Source organism: Cebus imitator, unplaced genomic scaffold (assembly GCF_001604975.1).
Source record: "Cebus imitator isolate Cc_AM_T3 unplaced genomic scaffold, Cebus_imitator-1.0 Scaffold434, whole genome shotgun sequence".
Lineage (NCBI taxonomy): Eukaryota > Metazoa > Chordata > Mammalia > Primates > Cebidae > Cebus > Cebus imitator.
Window position 1 is genome coordinate 898,282 of NW_016107749.1, and position 18,064 is coordinate 916,345.

General features: G+C 48.3%; 1 protein-coding gene across 1 annotated transcript in view; it reads right to left on the reverse strand.

Annotated features, from left to right (window-relative positions):
* Positions 1 to 8,804: 8,804 nt before the first annotated feature.
* GCN1 (GCN1 activator of EIF2AK4) overlaps positions 8,805 to 18,064 on the reverse strand; it is a 69,716-nt gene continuing 60,456 nt past the window's right edge. Inside the window, 7 exon segments of the mRNA XM_017510231.2 lie at positions 8,805 to 9,514; positions 10,187 to 10,405; positions 11,554 to 11,661; positions 12,099 to 12,247; positions 12,793 to 12,889; positions 15,873 to 15,987; positions 16,115 to 16,308. Of these exon segments, the coding sequence (XP_017365720.1) occupies positions 9,389 to 9,514; positions 10,187 to 10,405; positions 11,554 to 11,661; positions 12,099 to 12,247; positions 12,793 to 12,889; positions 15,873 to 15,987; positions 16,115 to 16,308 (1,008 nt within the window). The 3' untranslated portion in view covers positions 8,805 to 9,388.

Sequence of the window (18,064 nt, forward strand, 5' to 3'; positions counted from 1 at the left end):
AAAAAAAAAAAAAAAAAAAAAAAAAAAAAAAAAAAAAAAAAAAAAAAAAAAAAAAAGCTATGCTTGTCCTTAAAATTATGTGCAGAAGTTTACTGAAAAGTACAAGTTACTATTTTTCCTTCTGAAGTACTCCTCACAGGTAAACCCTGTTAGTTTAACAGATAACCTTAAAATGTTTAACACATACTTGTTGAATGAATAAGTGCCCTCAGTGAATTTCCTTTGCCTCTACAAACATAGGTATGTACCTTGCTTTTTCTCTTTAACAGTACACTTGTGTCTTTTAACAGCTGCGTGGTATGGTACTCTGATGGTTGTACTTAACCACTCTGCTATTAATAGTCACTCATGTTGTTTATATTTTTTGGTTATTATAAACATTGTTGCGGGTGGGATCATTGAACAACACTCAAGCCTTGAGTAGTTTTTCCAGGAGCTGAGAATCAGTGTGGTGATGTCTAAAAAACATGAGCTTGGAATCTGAAGGTACTGGCTAGGGAGAAGAGCTGCTCATGTGCTCCTGATAATAGAAAAGTCCCCCTTGGTCTGGAAGGTTGGGGCCGTCCTCTGACTCAGCGGTTTTAGGAATTTTATAGGGTGAGAAGGAAGTTGCCCAGCCTTGACCAGCCAGCGAGGCAGTAGGTCCTCCCAGCTCATCTTCACAGCCTTGGCTGGAGTCAGGAAGACTGGTTTCAATGTTAAGTTTGGAATCCTGGCCTCCATCCCTTAAAACCTTTGTGATCTTAGATAAGTCACATCACAGTATCTCAGAGCCCCTGTTTCCTCACAGAACGGTTATTTTAGAGGTATGTTTGTGAATTACCTGGCACATGTAGGCATGTGACTGACAGTAACCAATGTTACTCAAGGTCATTGTGCACTCATTCATACTTTGAGCCATTTCCTGTTGTAGGCTATAGCACACATTTCCAGCTTCCTGATAATAGGGCTGCAGGGTATTTTTGGGAAATAAATCAAAATTGGCCATTAAAACCAGATTCCTGACTTTGCCTGGATATGTCATCTGGAAAGCAATCGGCATGAATTCTTCATTTCTTTGGTAACTGTTTAATGAGTGCGTATGTGCCACGGATTGCAGAGGGTGTAAGAACAGCCTTTTCCTTCCAGTTTACAGCCTCATCAGAGTTAAGACATACTCATGAGGAAATTGAAAATAGAAGACAATACAGTAGATAGAAAGCTGTCAAATACGCAGTCTAGACTTCAGAGGAGGAAAGCTATCACTTTTAGCTAGAATAATGGGGAAAAGATTTCATCATAAAGATTTTTCATGATAGCACTGGAATATGAGAGCTTTGAGTGTGTATTTAGACAGCTGCTGTCACAGCCTGTGAGAATCCTCAATTTTGGCTTGTAAGGGGAATTCCCTGCAGGTCAGGGTATGTGCCTGGCATCTCAAAATGAATCAGCACATTTTCCTCCGGAAACATTGTTATAGATTTATTTAAACCACAGTTCCATGATGAGTTATGTTAAACTCTCTCTCTCCTTCTCACCATATGTGTATGTAAACTTTTGTGACCTAACGTATCAGTGTGTCCTGTGATTGGGAACTTTGTTCCACTGCTCTGAACAACTAACTTACAGATGAACTTTTATACCACCACCTGTGTGCACATTAGAAACTATTAACACAATGAGGAGGCATTGAAAGTTTTTGAGCAGAGGAGCAATCTCAAAATACTATTTTAGCAAAGTAATCTGACAGGAGTATGCAGGATGGATTTCAGCGGCAGAGCTTTAAAGGTTATTGCTGAAGCCTGGGTGTAAGGTAACAACAGGGACAGATGCAAAAGGCAATACGCAAACAATATCAACCAGACAAAGCAGATTCAAAAAGGAAATCATGTAATTTACCTGGTAACTAGATTCATTCCTTAATTCAGTAAATATTTGCACAGTTACTTGGTGTTACGCACTATGCTGGACCTAGAGGCTATGGCATGAACAAAACCAAGCTCCTGTCCTCATGGAGTTTACAGTTTAGTGGCGGAACAAGTCATTCATTCATTTGACAAATATTTGATGACCTACTGTATGCCAGACGTTGATCTAGGAGCTGAGGATTCAGCAGTAAGTAACACTTTAAAATGTTAAAGCTTTCTTAGCACTTCCATTCTGATAGGGAATATGGGCAACAAGTATGTCCAAGGAGAAAACTAAAGCAGGACACACTGAGGTTTGCAGAAGGAATGAAGCCATGGGGGCGGTAAGAGGTTTGGTGGTGAATTAAGAGAAACAGCAAAACTGATGAAATATTTTTCAGGATAGTGGAAGTAGAGGATTAGCAGCCAGGGAATAATAAAGAGTGAATATTCAGAGGGAAGATGGCTAAGTGCATTTCAAAGAGCTTAACTCTTGACAACAGCTGGGAAGTAAGGTGTCACCAACCGGAAGGCAAAATGGGTAGAGGAGAGGGGGACTTCAAGGCTAGTAGTCAGGGATGAAGGTCAGTGCGGTGGAGGTTGCAGGGACCCATGAAATCCAGATTTTGGTCAGCAACATGGATTTCAAAGCTGCTAAGTGCTAGGTAGCAAGGGAGGGAAAGTGTGCTGTGATCACCCAGGAAGGTAGCAGTGGGTGGTCAATCAGAACTCAAGAGAAGGCAGGTAAACTGACCAACAGGGACCTTAAATTAGGAGCAAGATGGGGACCACTCAGCATCCTGATCCAAGAGGGAAGGAGGAGAGGCCATGGCGCCTGATCTCTCTGATGGAAGTGGAAACGGGCCCCTTCCCCCACAGCTGCAAGCCTGATGCCACACCAAGAGACTTGGCAATGGGCCTTGTACTGCCCTTATGTGGCCCCCAGAAATCTAATGAACACAAGTTCCATGATTCCAGGGACCATATCTTCATCTTTGTGTCCTCTGGAGACCAGGTACGTGGTAGGTGCTTGATGTCGAGTTAAAGTGAACCCACACATAGAATTTGAGAGTTGGAAAGAATGTCAGAAACAACTAGTTGAACCCTCTTGAGTTCACTTTTTGAGGTGTGGGCCAGATTTGAGGTCTAACTTGAGGTCAGCTTCTTCCCCGACTTCAAACCATTTAGTAGGAATTTTCTCACTCAACTTTTATATTATTACATCAGTGGTTTTGCAAGTGTGGTCTGAGAACCGCAGGGCTCCCTAGGACTCTTTCAAAGGATCTGCTAAGTCAAAACATGTTCATAATACTCAGATGTGATTTGCCTTTTTCACTTTTATTTGCTTACAAGTATACAGTGTTTGCCAGAGCCTACATGACGTGTGATATCACAGCAGGCCAAATGCAGAGCTGACATGTGAATCCAGACTAAGATAGAGACCTGCCAAAATGCGGAACAATGCCACTTGACCAATTCTGATTCTTTTTGTTTTTGAGACAGTCACCCAGGCTGGGAGTGTAGTGGTACAACCATAGCTCACTGCAGCCTTGACCTCCCGGACTCAAGTGATCCTCCCACCTCACTTTCCTGAGTAGCTGGGACTACAGGTGCACGCACCACCATGCCTGGCTATTTTGTTGCTGTTGTTGAGATGGAGTCTCGCTCTGTCGCCCAGGCTGGAGCTGGAGTGCAGTGGCACAATCTTGGCTCAGTGCATCCTCCACCTCCTGGGTTCAAGCAATTCTCCTGCCTCAGCCTCCCGAGAGACTGGGATTACAGGCGTATGCCACCACGCCCTGCTGATTTTTGTGGTTTTAGTAGAGATGGGGTTTGCCATGCTGGCCAGACTGGTCTGGAACTCCTGACCTCAAGTGATCTGCTCACCTCACCCTCCCAAAGTGCTCGGATTACAGGTATAAACCATCGTGCCCGGCTGCTATTTTTTCTTTTTTTTTTTTTTTTGAGACGGAGTCTTACTCTGTCACCCAGGCTGGAGTGCAGTGGCATGATCTCGGCTCACTGCAACCTCTGTCTCCCGGGTTCAAGCGATTCTCTTGCCTCAGCCTCCCGGGTAGCTGGGATTACAGGTGCGTGCCACTACACACAGCTAATTTTTTATTTTTAGTAGAGACAAGAGTTTCTCCATGTTGGCCAGGCTGGTCTCAAACTCCTGACCTTGTGATCCACCTGCCTCGGCCTCCCAAAGTGCTGGGATTACAGGCATAAGCCACTATGCCCAGCTTTTTTTTTTTTTTTTTTTTTTTTTTCTTTAATTTTTCTGTAGAGACAAGGATCTGTGTTGCCCAGGTTGGCCTTGAACTCCTGGCCTCAAGACATCCTCCCATTTTAGCCTCCTGAAGTGTTGGGATTATAGACGTGAGCCACTGTGCCTAGTCTGGTTTTGATTTATAAGATGCTAAATATCAATAAGTACGATAGATATACACAAGAGCTCTTTAGTGACCTCAAAATTTTTTCAAAATATGAAAGGATCCCAGCTGGGCACAGTGACACACCTGTAATCCCTGGAGGATGACTTAAGGCCAGGAGTTCAAGACCAGCCTGGGCAACATAGTGAGACACTCATCTCTAAAACTTTTTAAAAATTTAGCCAGACCAGGCACAGTGGCTCATGCCTGTAATCCCAGCACTTTGGGAGGCCGAGGCACATGGATTACTTGAGGTCAGAGCTTCAACACCAGCCTGACCAATGTGGTAAAACCCCATCTCTACTAAAAATAGGGGGAAAAACATAGCTGGGCATGGTGGCAGGCGCCTGTAATGCCAGCTACTCGGGAGGCTGAGGCATAAGAATTGCCTGAACTTGGGAGGCGGAGGCTTCGGTGAGCCAAGATCATGCCACTGTACTCCAGCCTGGGCAACAGTGAGACCTCTGTCTCAAACAAAAAATTAGCCAGGTATGTTGGTGCATGCCTGTAGTCTTAGCTGCTCAGGAGGCTGAGGGAAGAGCATCACTTGAGCCCAGGAGTTCAAGGCTTCAGTGAGCCATGATCATACCACTGCACTCCAGCCTGGACAACAGAGCAATGCCCTACCTGTAAATAACAGAGTCTTGAGGGCAAAATATTTATGAAATGCTAGATTCAATCCTACTGCACCCCAGCTTCCTGGCTCCCTTTTTTTGTGGGAATCTAAGTGGTAAGAAGGATCTAAGGTAAAAAAAAATTCACAGCCCACAGCTTTCCCTTGTGGGGCTTCGGGGCACAGCTCTGAGAGATTATCATGTACTAATTGTCCCTGTGACCAGGCCACCATCTCACTAGAGAAATAGCTCACAGGAGGGAACTTGACAGGGCCTGGGGTATTCCATTCAGGCACAATCAGGAAGGTCTCACCTAGAAATTGCAGAGGCAATCATCCCTTGGACCAGTTTTTCCAGTTTCCTGAGCTGTGCTGACATCAACACTCCCGTTCTAGTTCCCCAGGGGTAGGCAGCAGGGAGCCCCCTCCTAACAGAAACTAGGGGCAGCTCAGAGCCACCCTGTGAAATAACTGGGCTCCACCTCTTTTGAAAAGTGAAGCCCAGTCACATGCTAAGAACCTGATTTATTTCTTTTGTTAAATTTACCTTCCAAATTATGTTTATAGAATCCCCCTGGGGCTTGGTGAGCAGAGAATCAATAAACATGGGTTTTTCCCAGTTCTACCAACATGACCTCAGAGATGCTCCTTTCCATTTGTGCCTGAACTGAACTTTCCTCTTCATAAAATATGAAAGAAGCACTGATCACAGCGGCAGTCACATGCCTCCCTGCCCATGCACAGTGGAGACCATCTGTGTGCTGGTGTACATAATATGCTCAGCGTTTTGGAGAATCACACACAGTCATCATCATCATCATCATCATCTTACAGTTTCTCAAAAGAAATCTCATTCCCCAGCATCCCTGTTTCACTCCCACCATCCATGTATCCAGAACTTCCTTTGTGTGCCCGGTTCTATGCAAAGTGCAGTAGGTCATTCAACACAGGAGGCAACGCGGTGAGACTGTGCTTACTGTCAAGGTGAGGGGATGCACTCAGAGAGGTTAAGGAACATGCTCCAGGTCACACAGCTTAGTATTAAGCAGTGAAATTAAGGTTCCAACCTGTCTTGGAAGTCCCTGTGGCTCCACTATCCTACACTAGAACTTGAATGCGGTACCTACATTCCTTCGCAATATTTTAGAATGTAGACCTTTTAAGTTAGATTGGTTCTTTTTTTTCCTCACTGAAGCAATTTGAGACACATCCACAGAGAGCCATACATTGAGGAGAAACATTCCTAACTGCCAATTGTGTTTCAGAATCTGTCAAATCATGTCTCCAGTCCCTGCACCCAAAACTGTAACTCTGCAGCCTCCCTGCCGCTCTCCCAAGTCCTCTGGCATCACAGTTCTGGACAAAGAGAACGTACCTGCAGGTCTGGTTCCTTGAAGGATTGTGTGAACCATGTATTAACAATACTCCCCCTTCTTAAAGTCATCTTGCTGCCCATAATTCCTGAGGCTCCCAGAGTTAGGTGAAGGTTTGGGAATGCTTATTTTAGAACTTTTTCAGTTTTCTCTGGATTAGTTAAGGGCTTATGACTTTGTCACTGACTTTCAGACACAAGGAAGAGAAAGAGGGATGGTCTCCTCTGAAGGATCACTGCAAGTCTTTGAGAATAATCAGCTTTCTTTTTGAGACGGAGTTTTACTCATTGCCCAGGCTGGAGTATAATGGCGCCATCTTGGCTCACTGCAACCTCTGCCTCTGGGATTCAAGCAATTCTCCTGCCTCAGCCTCCCCCGAGTAGCTGGGATTACGAGCATGAGGCACCACACCCGGGTAATTTTGTATTTTTTTTTAGTAGACGGGGTTTCTCCATGTTGGTCAGGCTGGTCTTGAAATCCCTACCTCAGGTGATCCATCTACCTCGGCCTCCCAAAGTGCTGGGATTATAGGCGTAAGCCACCGCACCTGGCCTCAATCTACTTACTCTAAAGGGTTTCCCAGTCAGTGTCCTGTAAATGGAGTGAAGTCTTCCTCCCCACAGCCTGCAGAGCAGCTGAGTAGAGCCTGGCGGAGTGGCATCCCTGGCGAGGCGGCTGGGGCCATTCACCTAGTATGCTGTACAGTCATTTCCTGTATGTACCTGGATGGGAAAGTTCTGGAGGCTCTGCTCTGGAGAATGAAAAATACTGATGGCTAACTAGCCAGCATAGAAGAGGTAAGAGAAAGGCTAAAAATGGAGGTCTGGGGACAGACTGCCATTTGTTAGCCATATGACCCTGGGCGAGTGACGTCTCTGTGCCTCAATTTCCTCCTCTAACTTTAACAACAATATTTAAAGCTTCTCTTCCAAATTCCTCACTGTACAAATGAGGAAACTGGCCCAGAGAGATCAGATGACTTGCCCAAGGTGAAACGGCTATCAGCCTCCAGGACAAATAGCTTTTGCTTCTCCGCTGCTAACCTCAATGTCCCCCAGGGTGCTTAGTCTGGGCTGCTGTTCTCAGGATTGTTAGGTCTTTGAGCTGATAAAGTCCTTTTGGGGGCTCCCCTGGCATGTCCACAATGGCTCTTCATGGCTCACTTCCTGGGAGCTCACACCCTCCTTCCAGACTCAGAGAATGCAACTCAACATGCTCTGGGAGCCTTTGAGTCATCTCCGTCTATCAGTCAACCTCCATCCATCTGAACAGACAGAGTTCATCCTCCTCCAGTTTCTGGAACTGGAACCTGGTGTTTTTCCTTTGGATTTTGCTTAATGAGTATCTGATACCTCTAAGTATGTCAGGTTCCCCTGCCAGTTGCAGAAAGGGGGCTAAAAGCCACAGGTGGCCAGCATCTGATCCAAGACCCTGGAGGAAACAATGAAGATGGCCTCAGAGTTTAACAGGTTTCCCAGCCCATGCCCCTCAACAGGAACTTTTCCCCTATCTCCCCACAGCTGATCAATGGAGGGAACAGATTCGCAGACAGCCTGATGGACACATGCCCTTGGCAGCTGGGAGGATGCTGCTGACCATCTGAATCCCAGAAGCAGAGAACAGTTACCATGGCTACCAAAAGTTGTAGCCATTGGCTGTTTTGGCTACGAGGACTCAGCTGACCTCTCAAGGTCCCTTCCAGCCCTGGGATTCTACAATTACCTCGAGCCAGCTGACACCACGTCTGCTGCAAGAAAACAGGACTCATCAGAAGTGCCTTAGAGGTCACCTTGTCTTACTCATCAAAAGTGTTGAGTCACAAGCCTACTTTCTACCATGGCTGCATTATTAACCAAAGTCTTGCTTTTTTTGGCATAGCATTTTTATACCTTTCATAAAGTGAGTTTGCTACCATCACTTTTTATTTCCTTTTACAGCTCAGGCCAGAAATTGTGACAGAGGTTTGTCCTGTATTGTGGCCAGGGAACAGACCAGAAAAACTTGCGTCACTAGCCCCAGTAGGGTGTGCGCCATCAGACAGAATGTGTGTGTCACAAGCCTTCTAAGAATCAGGAGGAAGGAAGTCATTCATAAAGGAGGCAGATGCTGAAATGCAACTTTGGTTTCCAACTGCAAGTCCTTCCAACTACAGGAATGTGGCTCTTTCTTATTCACAGAGGGCTGGATTTCTCTTTACAACCTGAGTACCAGAAGCTCCCTACCTTTCCAAATCAGAACAGAACAGGAAAGTGGCTAATTCAGCCTTTTCATTCTTCACACCGAGGGAGATCACAGGCCTGGCTGCATGCCTCTCAAAAGTCCACCTCAGGACAGAGAAGTCTGGAGAGATTGCTAAGACTTCTGAAAGCAGGGGAGAGGGATGCCCAGAAATCAGAGAACTGTGAATACTTACAAAAACAGCTGCAAACCTTCCCTTATTCCTGATGCAGGAAGCTTCATGTTTAATGGCTGTTTGGAGATTTTAAAAAATCTGCTTCTATCAAGATTAAATCAAAGCCTTTATTCAACATTCCTCTTTCAAACAGCCTGCACGTAAACCTATACCCCTCCCTGGACTTGGAAGCTGCCAGAGCTGTGGATCATTTTCATCTGACAGGGGTCAGATCCAACCAGGCCTCACAATATTGAAAAGCCAAGCCAAGACACACCACACTGGGCAGACGTCCACTGTCTGTGCCCCACTCAGGACCTGGGCAAAAGGTTGGTAGCGCCAGCTCTCAAACCAGAGCTCAAGCACAGGAGAAGAGGAACCCACAGTCTGACCCTGCTATTATAGCTCCAGACCTAGCCATGCTAAACTGGACAGACAGTTCCTGGGCTGCCATTCACTGAGGCGCATGCGTGTGCTTTTCCTTCTCTTCTCCACAGGAAAAGGTAAGAGATGGAGGAGGCAATTTTCAGTTGTGTGTGGGTTTGATTTAAGGCTTTGGCTGTGGTCTGCTGATATATTAAAATACTTTCTGGGAACGCCATCTTCCAAGCTCCCCATCGGAACAAATGTATTTTCAAAAATGAAAACATTGAGCAAAGATGTGGAGCGGCAATGCTGCAGGCCCAGGCCCCTCATGTCAGGATGCTGTCGTCCACCTGCTCCGTGGAGTCGGCCTGGCTGGCCAGCTTCTTCAGGGACCTTCGGTTAACCTCGTTCAGCACCTCCAAACTGGCCACATCCAGGATCTTGGAGAGGGACTATGGGGAAGGATGAGCAGGAGGAAACATGGTCAGAAAATACAGCTGCCACATTCTACAATCAGAGAAAGACAAAAATGAATGTTAACCCCAGAACTAAAGACACTGAGGTGGAATTTGGCAAAATGAGGGAATCAGATGGATCCAGGGAAAGCCTGTGAAAACACTCATCATGCTTTTGTTTTTCCCTTTTTCGTAGAGACAAGGTCTCACTATGTTGCCCAGGCTAGTCCTGAACTCCTGGGCTCCAGTAATCCTCCCACCTCGGCTTCCCAAAGTATTGGGATTACAGGTTCGAGTCACTGTACCCGGCCCCATCCTGCTTGTCATGAGACGTGGCAGTGCAAGTTGCAGCTTTTGGGCTTTCAAGGCTGCTGGGGGCTGGGGACTTAGTGAAAAGGACTCTGGGTTTCCACTGGGCAGCTCTCCTTGGAAATGCTCCGTCTGTTTGGGTGTTACGTGAGATTTTATTTGAAGAAAGGGCCCTGCTCTGGAAAGACGTCTGAAAACCATAAGAATGTGTGTTTTTGGGTAGTAGGCCAGTCACCCAAATCTTAATCTGCTCCTGAAAGCTAGCACATTCGCAGTAGCAGAGAAGAGCCTGCAGTTTAAATATTTCCGTGCTGAAGAAGAGCTGAAAGGCGAATGCTCACAGCACGCCCCGGCTCCCACCTGAAACACCTCTTCACCCTGCCGCATCTTGAGGAGGTTGACAATCGCCTGGTCGCTGTAGGCCCTGACCATGGTGTTCTTATCCTTGGTGTTGTCAAGAAGAGCCTTCAGGATGGGCTTGATGGCCTGGGGGTCCAGGGGAGGCAGCGGGTCCTTATTTGCCCACCAGATCATCTTCTCAGCCACCAGCCTGATGTCACTGGATGGGTTCTGCAGACACTGTGAAAAGAACCACAGACAGGCTTTTGGATAGGCACATCCAGTCTGTTCCTCAAGGCAGCCCAAATGCCCAGCCTCAACACTCTCCCTGTGGCGTGGACACTGACCCCACTGCTCCCGTGGGAGGGTGGCAGCGTGACTCAGCCCTGGCTCCCTGAACCCTCATCTCGTACCACTCTCCCCTTGCTCGCTACTCTCAGCCTGCACGCATTTTTACTTCCTTGAACTGCCAGGCCTCGGGCCTGTGCCCTGGCTACTCCCACGGCCTAGGCCGTGCTTGCCCTGGATCCTCCCTAGGTTAGCTCCTTCCCATCCTGCAGTCTCAGCTCCCATGTTATCCTTCAGAGATGCCCCCTGCCAACCTTATCGATATCAGGGTCCTCCCCATGGGCTCCAGGGGTCTTGTATGGCTTGTTCATCTCTGCACCTTCAGGGTAGTGCCAAGTGAACAGGCAGGTGCAGACACGGAGAGAACAGTGGGATGCCATCACAGAGCAGGCTCAATTGAATCAGGCCCCTCAGAAACTCCATGGGCTCCCAGTGCTGCAGGGGGAGGCAGTCATCCCTGGGAACCTCATTACTCAGGGCAAGGTCCATGCACAGCAGCACTGGCACTGCATGAGACCTGGTTAGTCTCAGGCATGGCCACAGCTCATTAAAATGCACTCTGGCTCTGATTTCTGTGCACGGTAATGCTTCAGAAGCATGCCATGTCACACGTGCCACAGGAGCCCTGCTGGCAGATTCCTTGGCTTTCCTAACTAGGGCCTGGCACACAGCACAATAACCACACCAAGAAGTGCTGGGCCAGGTGAAAGAGGGAGGCAGGAAGAGAGAGGTATTAAGATGGGAACCCAGGTCTATACCTAATTTTACAAAACCAGGGTGCCTAGAAAGAATGTCTAAAATAGCGATTCTTAACAGGATTCAGAGTCACAGGTCAGTTTGAGAATCTGACAACAAGTTGGGCTCTATTGCAGCGTAAAGCACACATAGAAACCCCCCGCCCCACCGTTCCATCCCTAAGGGTTCAGCCATCTCCTGGAGGCTGTCCACAGAGAAACAGCACACTAGTTGAGGGTGCATTGCTGGTGTTCTCCTCAGAAGTCAAGTGTTAGGGGTCAGACACATTTTTGGCCCCCACTCACCTTAACGAACAGGCTGGAGAGTTTGGCCGGCAACTGCCCTCCGCCTGTCTTGATGTGGTATCTCATGAGAAAACCCATGCCCCGGACCCCGCTCACTGCAATGGGGATCTGTGGAGAACAGACAGCGCTAGACGGAAGCACCCCGCCCCTTCCCCAGAGCCAGGAGAAGCCCAGTCCCTAGTAATATCTGGGACCCTCCACCACATCACCCCTTACCAGGGACACCATGACAGCTCTCACTCAGACAGGTGGCCCTGGCTGAGGCAGATGAGCAGTCACTGTTTCCCAGAACAGGGATCAAAGCCCTAACCCAGAAGGGGCATCTAGATTCCTCAACCCAAATTCCTTGGTTAGATGATGAAACTGGCGCCCAAAGGGATCAAGTGCTGGTCCAAGGGGACAGTGAGTTACCGAGAGGGGTAAAATTAGATCCAAGCCTCTTAACCCCCAGTCTGGGGTCCGCCCATGCTGTGTCCACAAGGCACTGGCTATGGGATATGGCCTAGGGGAGGGAAAGGACTGGTCTGGGTGCCCAAATGCCTTACCCTGTCCGCTGTGGCACTGCTCAGGATCATTTCCTGAACATCACTGCTGTATTTGCCGGCACAGAGTCTGCCAGGAGCCACATTCACAGCCACGGAGAGCGCCAGGCTCCGACCGTGCCGAACCATCCAGTCAATGCCAGACACGTCCGCTGGGTGGAAGGACACAACTGGGGTCAACCGGCATTTTACAGCATGGAGACCAGTGTGCTGATTCAGAGCACGGGGAAAGCCCAGGCCATACTCACAGGGACTTCCCTACTATCTTAAGAGAAGCTCCCCAAAGCAGCACATTAAGCAAAGTAAGGAAAGCCTGCTCACGAACCACTCCAGGCTTACAGCTGTGTTCTTTGAGCAGAGATACTCAGGGCTATGGAACCACTGCAAACTCAGTATTGTTTGTCTGTTTGTTTTAGAGACAGGGTCTTCCTCTGTTACCCAGGCTGGAGTACAGGGGCGTGATCAACACTCACTGCAACCTTGAACTCCTGGGGTCAAGTAATCCTCCTGCCTCAGCCTCCTGAGTAGCTGGGACTATAGGTGAGTGTCACACCTGGCCTGAATTTTGCTTTAACTGCTGGATTCCCAAGGACAGGACAGTCCAGTTGCTAAAAGATCCTCTGAGGGAGGGAGAGAGATCTCTTCGCTAGGGCTGAGAGGCCCAGGTCCCTGAAGGGGAATTCTCCAGTGTACCTACCCAGCAAGCACTGCTGAAGAACAGCGCTAAGCTCCTCTTCAGTCAGAAAGGCACACAGTTCCCCCAGGCACCCGGCTGAGGAGATGCGAGTGTTGTCCTGACAGGCAAGAGAAGGGAGTGAGGAGTGCAGGCAACAGCACCAGCTCTGTGGGACCCAGGGCAGGCAGCTCTGGAGCCCAGACGGATGGCAATAAAGAAGGTGGAACAAACCAACTCAGGGACCCGAGGTCCAGTCCCTTCCTCTAGGTACTTGTGCTCCCTTGCCAGACTTGGACTGCCATTCACTGAAACTGCCACTGGTACAGAGTTAAACATTATACACTCAGCACTTCACTTAATTATAGAAAACTCCAGTGTGTATGCATATGGTAATCATCCTCGTAATATCAGTAATAACTGTATTTACATAGCACCTTTCTTCTTAGGAAGGCTGAATGTTTCACATTTATTATCTCAATTACTATCCACAGCCCTGTGAGGCAGGGAGGGGCAGGAGGGGAGGCACCTGCCCACAGCCACCAAGGAAGCCAGCTAAAGACAGCCACTCTGGGCTCCTTTCTCCCACAGAGCTTGAGTCACCATGTGCCCAGAATGACCCCTGCTATCTCCCAACTGCACGAGTGCCCCACTGCCACCGAAATTACTTGGGTTCATCCGAGGAAGTCAAACTGAAGCGACTAATCAAGCCAAGGCAGATAAGGAAAGGCCAGCACTTCCTGTTCAGTTCAGAGCCAGGTACACAAGCGGCCCCGTGCTCCTCCCTGGCCTGCTAACTATGGAATATCAAGAGGGGATTTTAAGTTATGTGCCTTATTAGAGGTGCCAAGTCAACATGTCCCCAAAGCAAACCACCAACCAGAGACTCAATAACCAAAAAAGCTAATGCCAAGCTGGCACCCTGAACACCACCTTCAATTTGAGTGGAGGTTCAGAGGGTAAGAGGATGGGCTGCCAGCAGTCTGGGCCTCTGAGCTCGAAGCGGAAGTCCAAGTGCCAAGCTAAAGCTGGCTCTGACACCCACTCTCTCCAACTTCATCTATTTTAAGCTGCACTGTGGTGAAATGCAAATATGTTTCAATACTAACTTTTGCTTGTGCTGTCCATGATTCTGTAAAAGCCCTGACAGACTGTGATCAAGACGGTACACTTTCCCATCTGTTCCCACAGAGAACGCTGGGGCTGGGCCGGGCACGGGACAGTGGCTCACATCTATAATCCCAGCACTTTGGGAGGCCAAGTTGGGTGGGTCAGGAGTTCAAGACCAGCCTGGCCAATATAGTGACACCCCGTACCTACTAAAAATACAAAAATTAGCCGGGCATGGTGGCGCATGCCTGTAGTCCCAGCTGCTCAGAAGGCTGAGGCAGAAGAATCACTTGAACCTAGGAGGCAGAGGTTGTTGCAGTGAGCCGAGATGGCACCACTGCACTCAAGCCTGGGCGACAGAGTGAGACTGTGTCACGGGGGCGGGGGGGGAAAGGCGGCTGGGGCTGTAGTCACACAGTCGGCACCTGGAGACCAGAACTAGGCCCTTAGAGCCGTGGGGAAGTGCAGCAGCAAGTGTGTGTGTGGGGGGGTGCGGGGGAGGAGTGGGTGTGGGTGTGTGTGCATGTGTATGTCAACAAAGTGTAAAACCATGTGAGCCCAAAGGCCCTCTCCTCCTAGATTAGCTCTACAAATGTAAATTAGGCCACAACAGAGGGCTGTCTGAAAAGGGAAACAGAAAATTCTTTTCCAAAGACTCAACTTCCTACTGGCCCCACAGTGCTGGCAGCCAAAGGGTACTTGACACATGCTTCCAGACTAGGCAAGGCTGATGGAACTGGGACAGAAGCAGGAGTCCAGAGCTCCTGGTTTGGACTCTACTACGTTCTGGGTATAGCCCTGACAAGCCTCTCCCTCTAAAACAGACCTCTAAGACCTCTCACTGGGAGGCACCCTGGAAACCGCTGATCCCACTACACACTAAGTTTCTTGGAAGTCTGTGACCGCGAGGCCTATGCACCTATGGGACAGGCCTTTTAGCTCGGTAAATGTTTCATGAACCTCTTCATTTTACAAAAGTGGAAACGAGAGAGAGGCAGACAGAGAAAGTGATTTTTTTTTTTTTTTTGAGATGGAGTTTTGCTCTTGTTGCCCAGGCTGGAGTGCAGTGGCGCGATCTCAACTCACTGTAACCTCCGCCTCCCAGGTTCAAGCAATACTCCTACCTCAGCCTCCCAAGTAGCTGGGATTAAAGGCATCCACCACCACACCCAGCTAATTTTTGGTATTTTTAGTAGAGATGGGGTTTTACCATGTTGGGCAGGCTGTTCTCAAACTGCAGACCTCAGGTGATCCGCCTGCCTGGGCCTCCCAAAGTGCTGGGATTACAGGTAAGCCACAGCACCCAGCCAAGAAAGTGACTTAAGATCAGAGAGCAAATTGGTGAGAGGTCTGGGTCTCCACAAAGCTTACTTGCCTCATCTATAAAACAGAAATAACTAGCTGGGTACAGTGGCTCATGCCTGTAATCCCAGCACTTTGGGAGGCCAAGGCAGGTGGATCAGCTGAGGTCAGGAGTTCGGGAACAGCCTGACCAACATGGTGAAACCACGTCTCTACTAAAAACACAAAACTTAGCTGGGCATGGTGGCAGGCACCTGTAATCCCAGCTACTCAGAAGGCTTAGGCAGGAGAATCGCTTAAACCCAGGAAGTGGAGGTTGCAGTGAGCTGAGATCATGCCACTGCACTCCAGCCTGGGTGACAGAGCGAGACTCAGCCTCCAAAAAAAAAAAAAAAAAAAAAAAAAAAAAAAAAAAAAAAAAAAAAAAAAAAAAAAAAAAAAAAAAAAAAAAAAAAAAAAAAAAAAAAAAAAAAAAAAAAAAAAAAAGAAATAACCAGTATCAACAATACCTGCCCCATTTCCCTCGAAACCTGAGGAAATGTTTGGTGAATCATACAGGGTGACAGAAATGTCAGGAATGCTTATTTGCTTATTACTACTGAGCTGTACTGAGTTCTAACACAAAGTGAAGAACTCAGCCTAAGAAGGAGGAGAGAAACCAGTGGTGCTGCTAACCCCGCCTGCAGCCATACCTCATCGTGTCCCAGCATGCTCAGCAGGAGTGAGACGATGTTTTTCCGGATGACAGCATCCACTTTGGCCCCTGCTCCCTGAATCACAAATCTCAGGGCCTGCAGCATGGTGTCCCTGCAGAACCAATGAACTGACTTAGGCCCTGGGCACCTCCACCGCCACCCCTCCTGCCAGCACAGGCTCAGCTCAGAGGAACCCCTGGCCTCCTGGAGGCTACAGTGCTCCCTCACCAGCGCCATACCTGACGCCTGGGTCCTCCATGGCGCGGATGCCATTGAGCAGCTCTGTGAAGAGGGGATCCACCTTGATGTGGATGGAAATGAGTTTCCCCAGAGCATCTGCGGCCTTCAGGCGCACTCCCCGGTTGGAGTCCTGCAGGGCTTTGGTGAAAGTGGTCTGCAGCTGGGGCAGGAAGGGCTTCAGGGCAATCCCAACCTGTGGGAGGAACCCACATCCATGACAGGCAGTTGTGGTGGACCCAAAGCCACAGTGTACCAGAGGCATGAGAACAAACGACAATTCCAAACCAGCACAGCGAGCTCAGCTCTCACACAGGGCTGGGGACAGACAGCCCATCAGAGAGGCCAAGCACACATCGGTTTCGCTTGGCAGCCGTTGTCTGAGGGAGCTGTCTCGCAGCCTTGGCTGTGTTGGGTTTGGCTTAGTGGAGCCTGTCCATATCAATAAGTGACTCAAAACCTCCTCTGAATACATTGAAGAGCAGGGCAGGCTGTCAGCAGTGTTGAAGCACAGTTCTAATGCCAAGACAGGGAAAGGGACTCGATGTGTACAGCAGACCCCATCTACTGAGCAATTGATAGTGGGATACGTACTCCACATTCAGCCCTCAGAACAAACCTGTGAAACAAATGACCCTGCAGAGTCCTCCCTGCACAAATGTGCACCCACCTAACTAAAAATCCAGTCTGACTATACAGAAAAACAGGCACACTTTTGACAAAATACAGATGGATGCAAGAGTAAAGATTTACTTATTGTTAAATAGGAAAACCAGAGTGGCTGTTTGGAGGTTCAGTGCCAATGAAGTTCTGGAAATACTGGAGCTGGGTGGGTGTGCAGGCTGTGGCAGGCACCCCAAGAGGGTAAATCTGAATTATGTGAGATCAGGAGTTCAAGACCAGACTGGCCTGGTGAAACCCTGTCTCTACCAAAAATACAAAAAAAATTAGCCAGGTATGGTGGCAGATGCCTGTAATCCCAGGTACTTGGGAGGCTGAGGAAGGAAAATCACTTGAACGCAGAGGCAGAGGTTTCCGTGAGCTGAGATTGCCCAACTGCACTCCAGCCTGGGCAACAGAGTAAGACTCCATCTCCGAAAAAAACAAAAAAACCATCTGCCCACAGAAGACATCTGACTCACAGCCGCGGACCAACTGCTGTGAGGTATAAGGGCTCCGTTTATTGTGTTACAAAAACATCACAGCAAAGAACAGCATAGGATGTCAGGTGAAGATGATACTAAAACATAAAACAAAAAAAATTTAAAACCTCAATTTTCACAAAATTAGGCTGATAGAATCTCATTTTCTGGCTGGAAAGTTGCTCACACAGCCACTTCCAAAAGAAAAAAGCTACAAAGTTTAAGCTTCCTTTTGCTTCCAGTAAACTCTATTTGAGAATTCTGAGAATTCATGTTCGTTCGTCTGTTTTACAAGTCTTGGCTCTGTTTATACTTTTTAAAACCTAAGCTGGGTGGGTGGCTCACTCCTGTAATTCCAATACTTTGGGAGGCTGAGGCGGAAGGATTGCTTGAGTACAGGAGTTTGAAATCAGCCTGGCAACACAGGGAGACCCTGTGTCTACAAAAAATGTAAAAATAAGCTGAGTAGTCCCAGCCAATCTGAAGGGTGAGATGGGAGGACTGTTTGAGCCTAGGAAGGCACGGTTGCAGTGAGCTGTGATCACGCCACTGTGCTCCAGCCTAGGCAACAGAGTGAGACCCTGTCTCAAAAATAAAATTTAACGGGCTTAATTATTGCCATAAAACATCAGAAATGGTTACTATAGCAGAGCTTTTCTTCCTATACTTTTGGCAAAAACTGAAGTGGTAGGCCGGGCGCGGTGGCTCAAGCCTGTAATCCCAGCACTTTGGGAGGCTGAGGCGGGTGGATCACGAGGTCAAGAGATCGAGACCATCCTGGTCAACATGGTGAAACCCCGTCTCTACTAA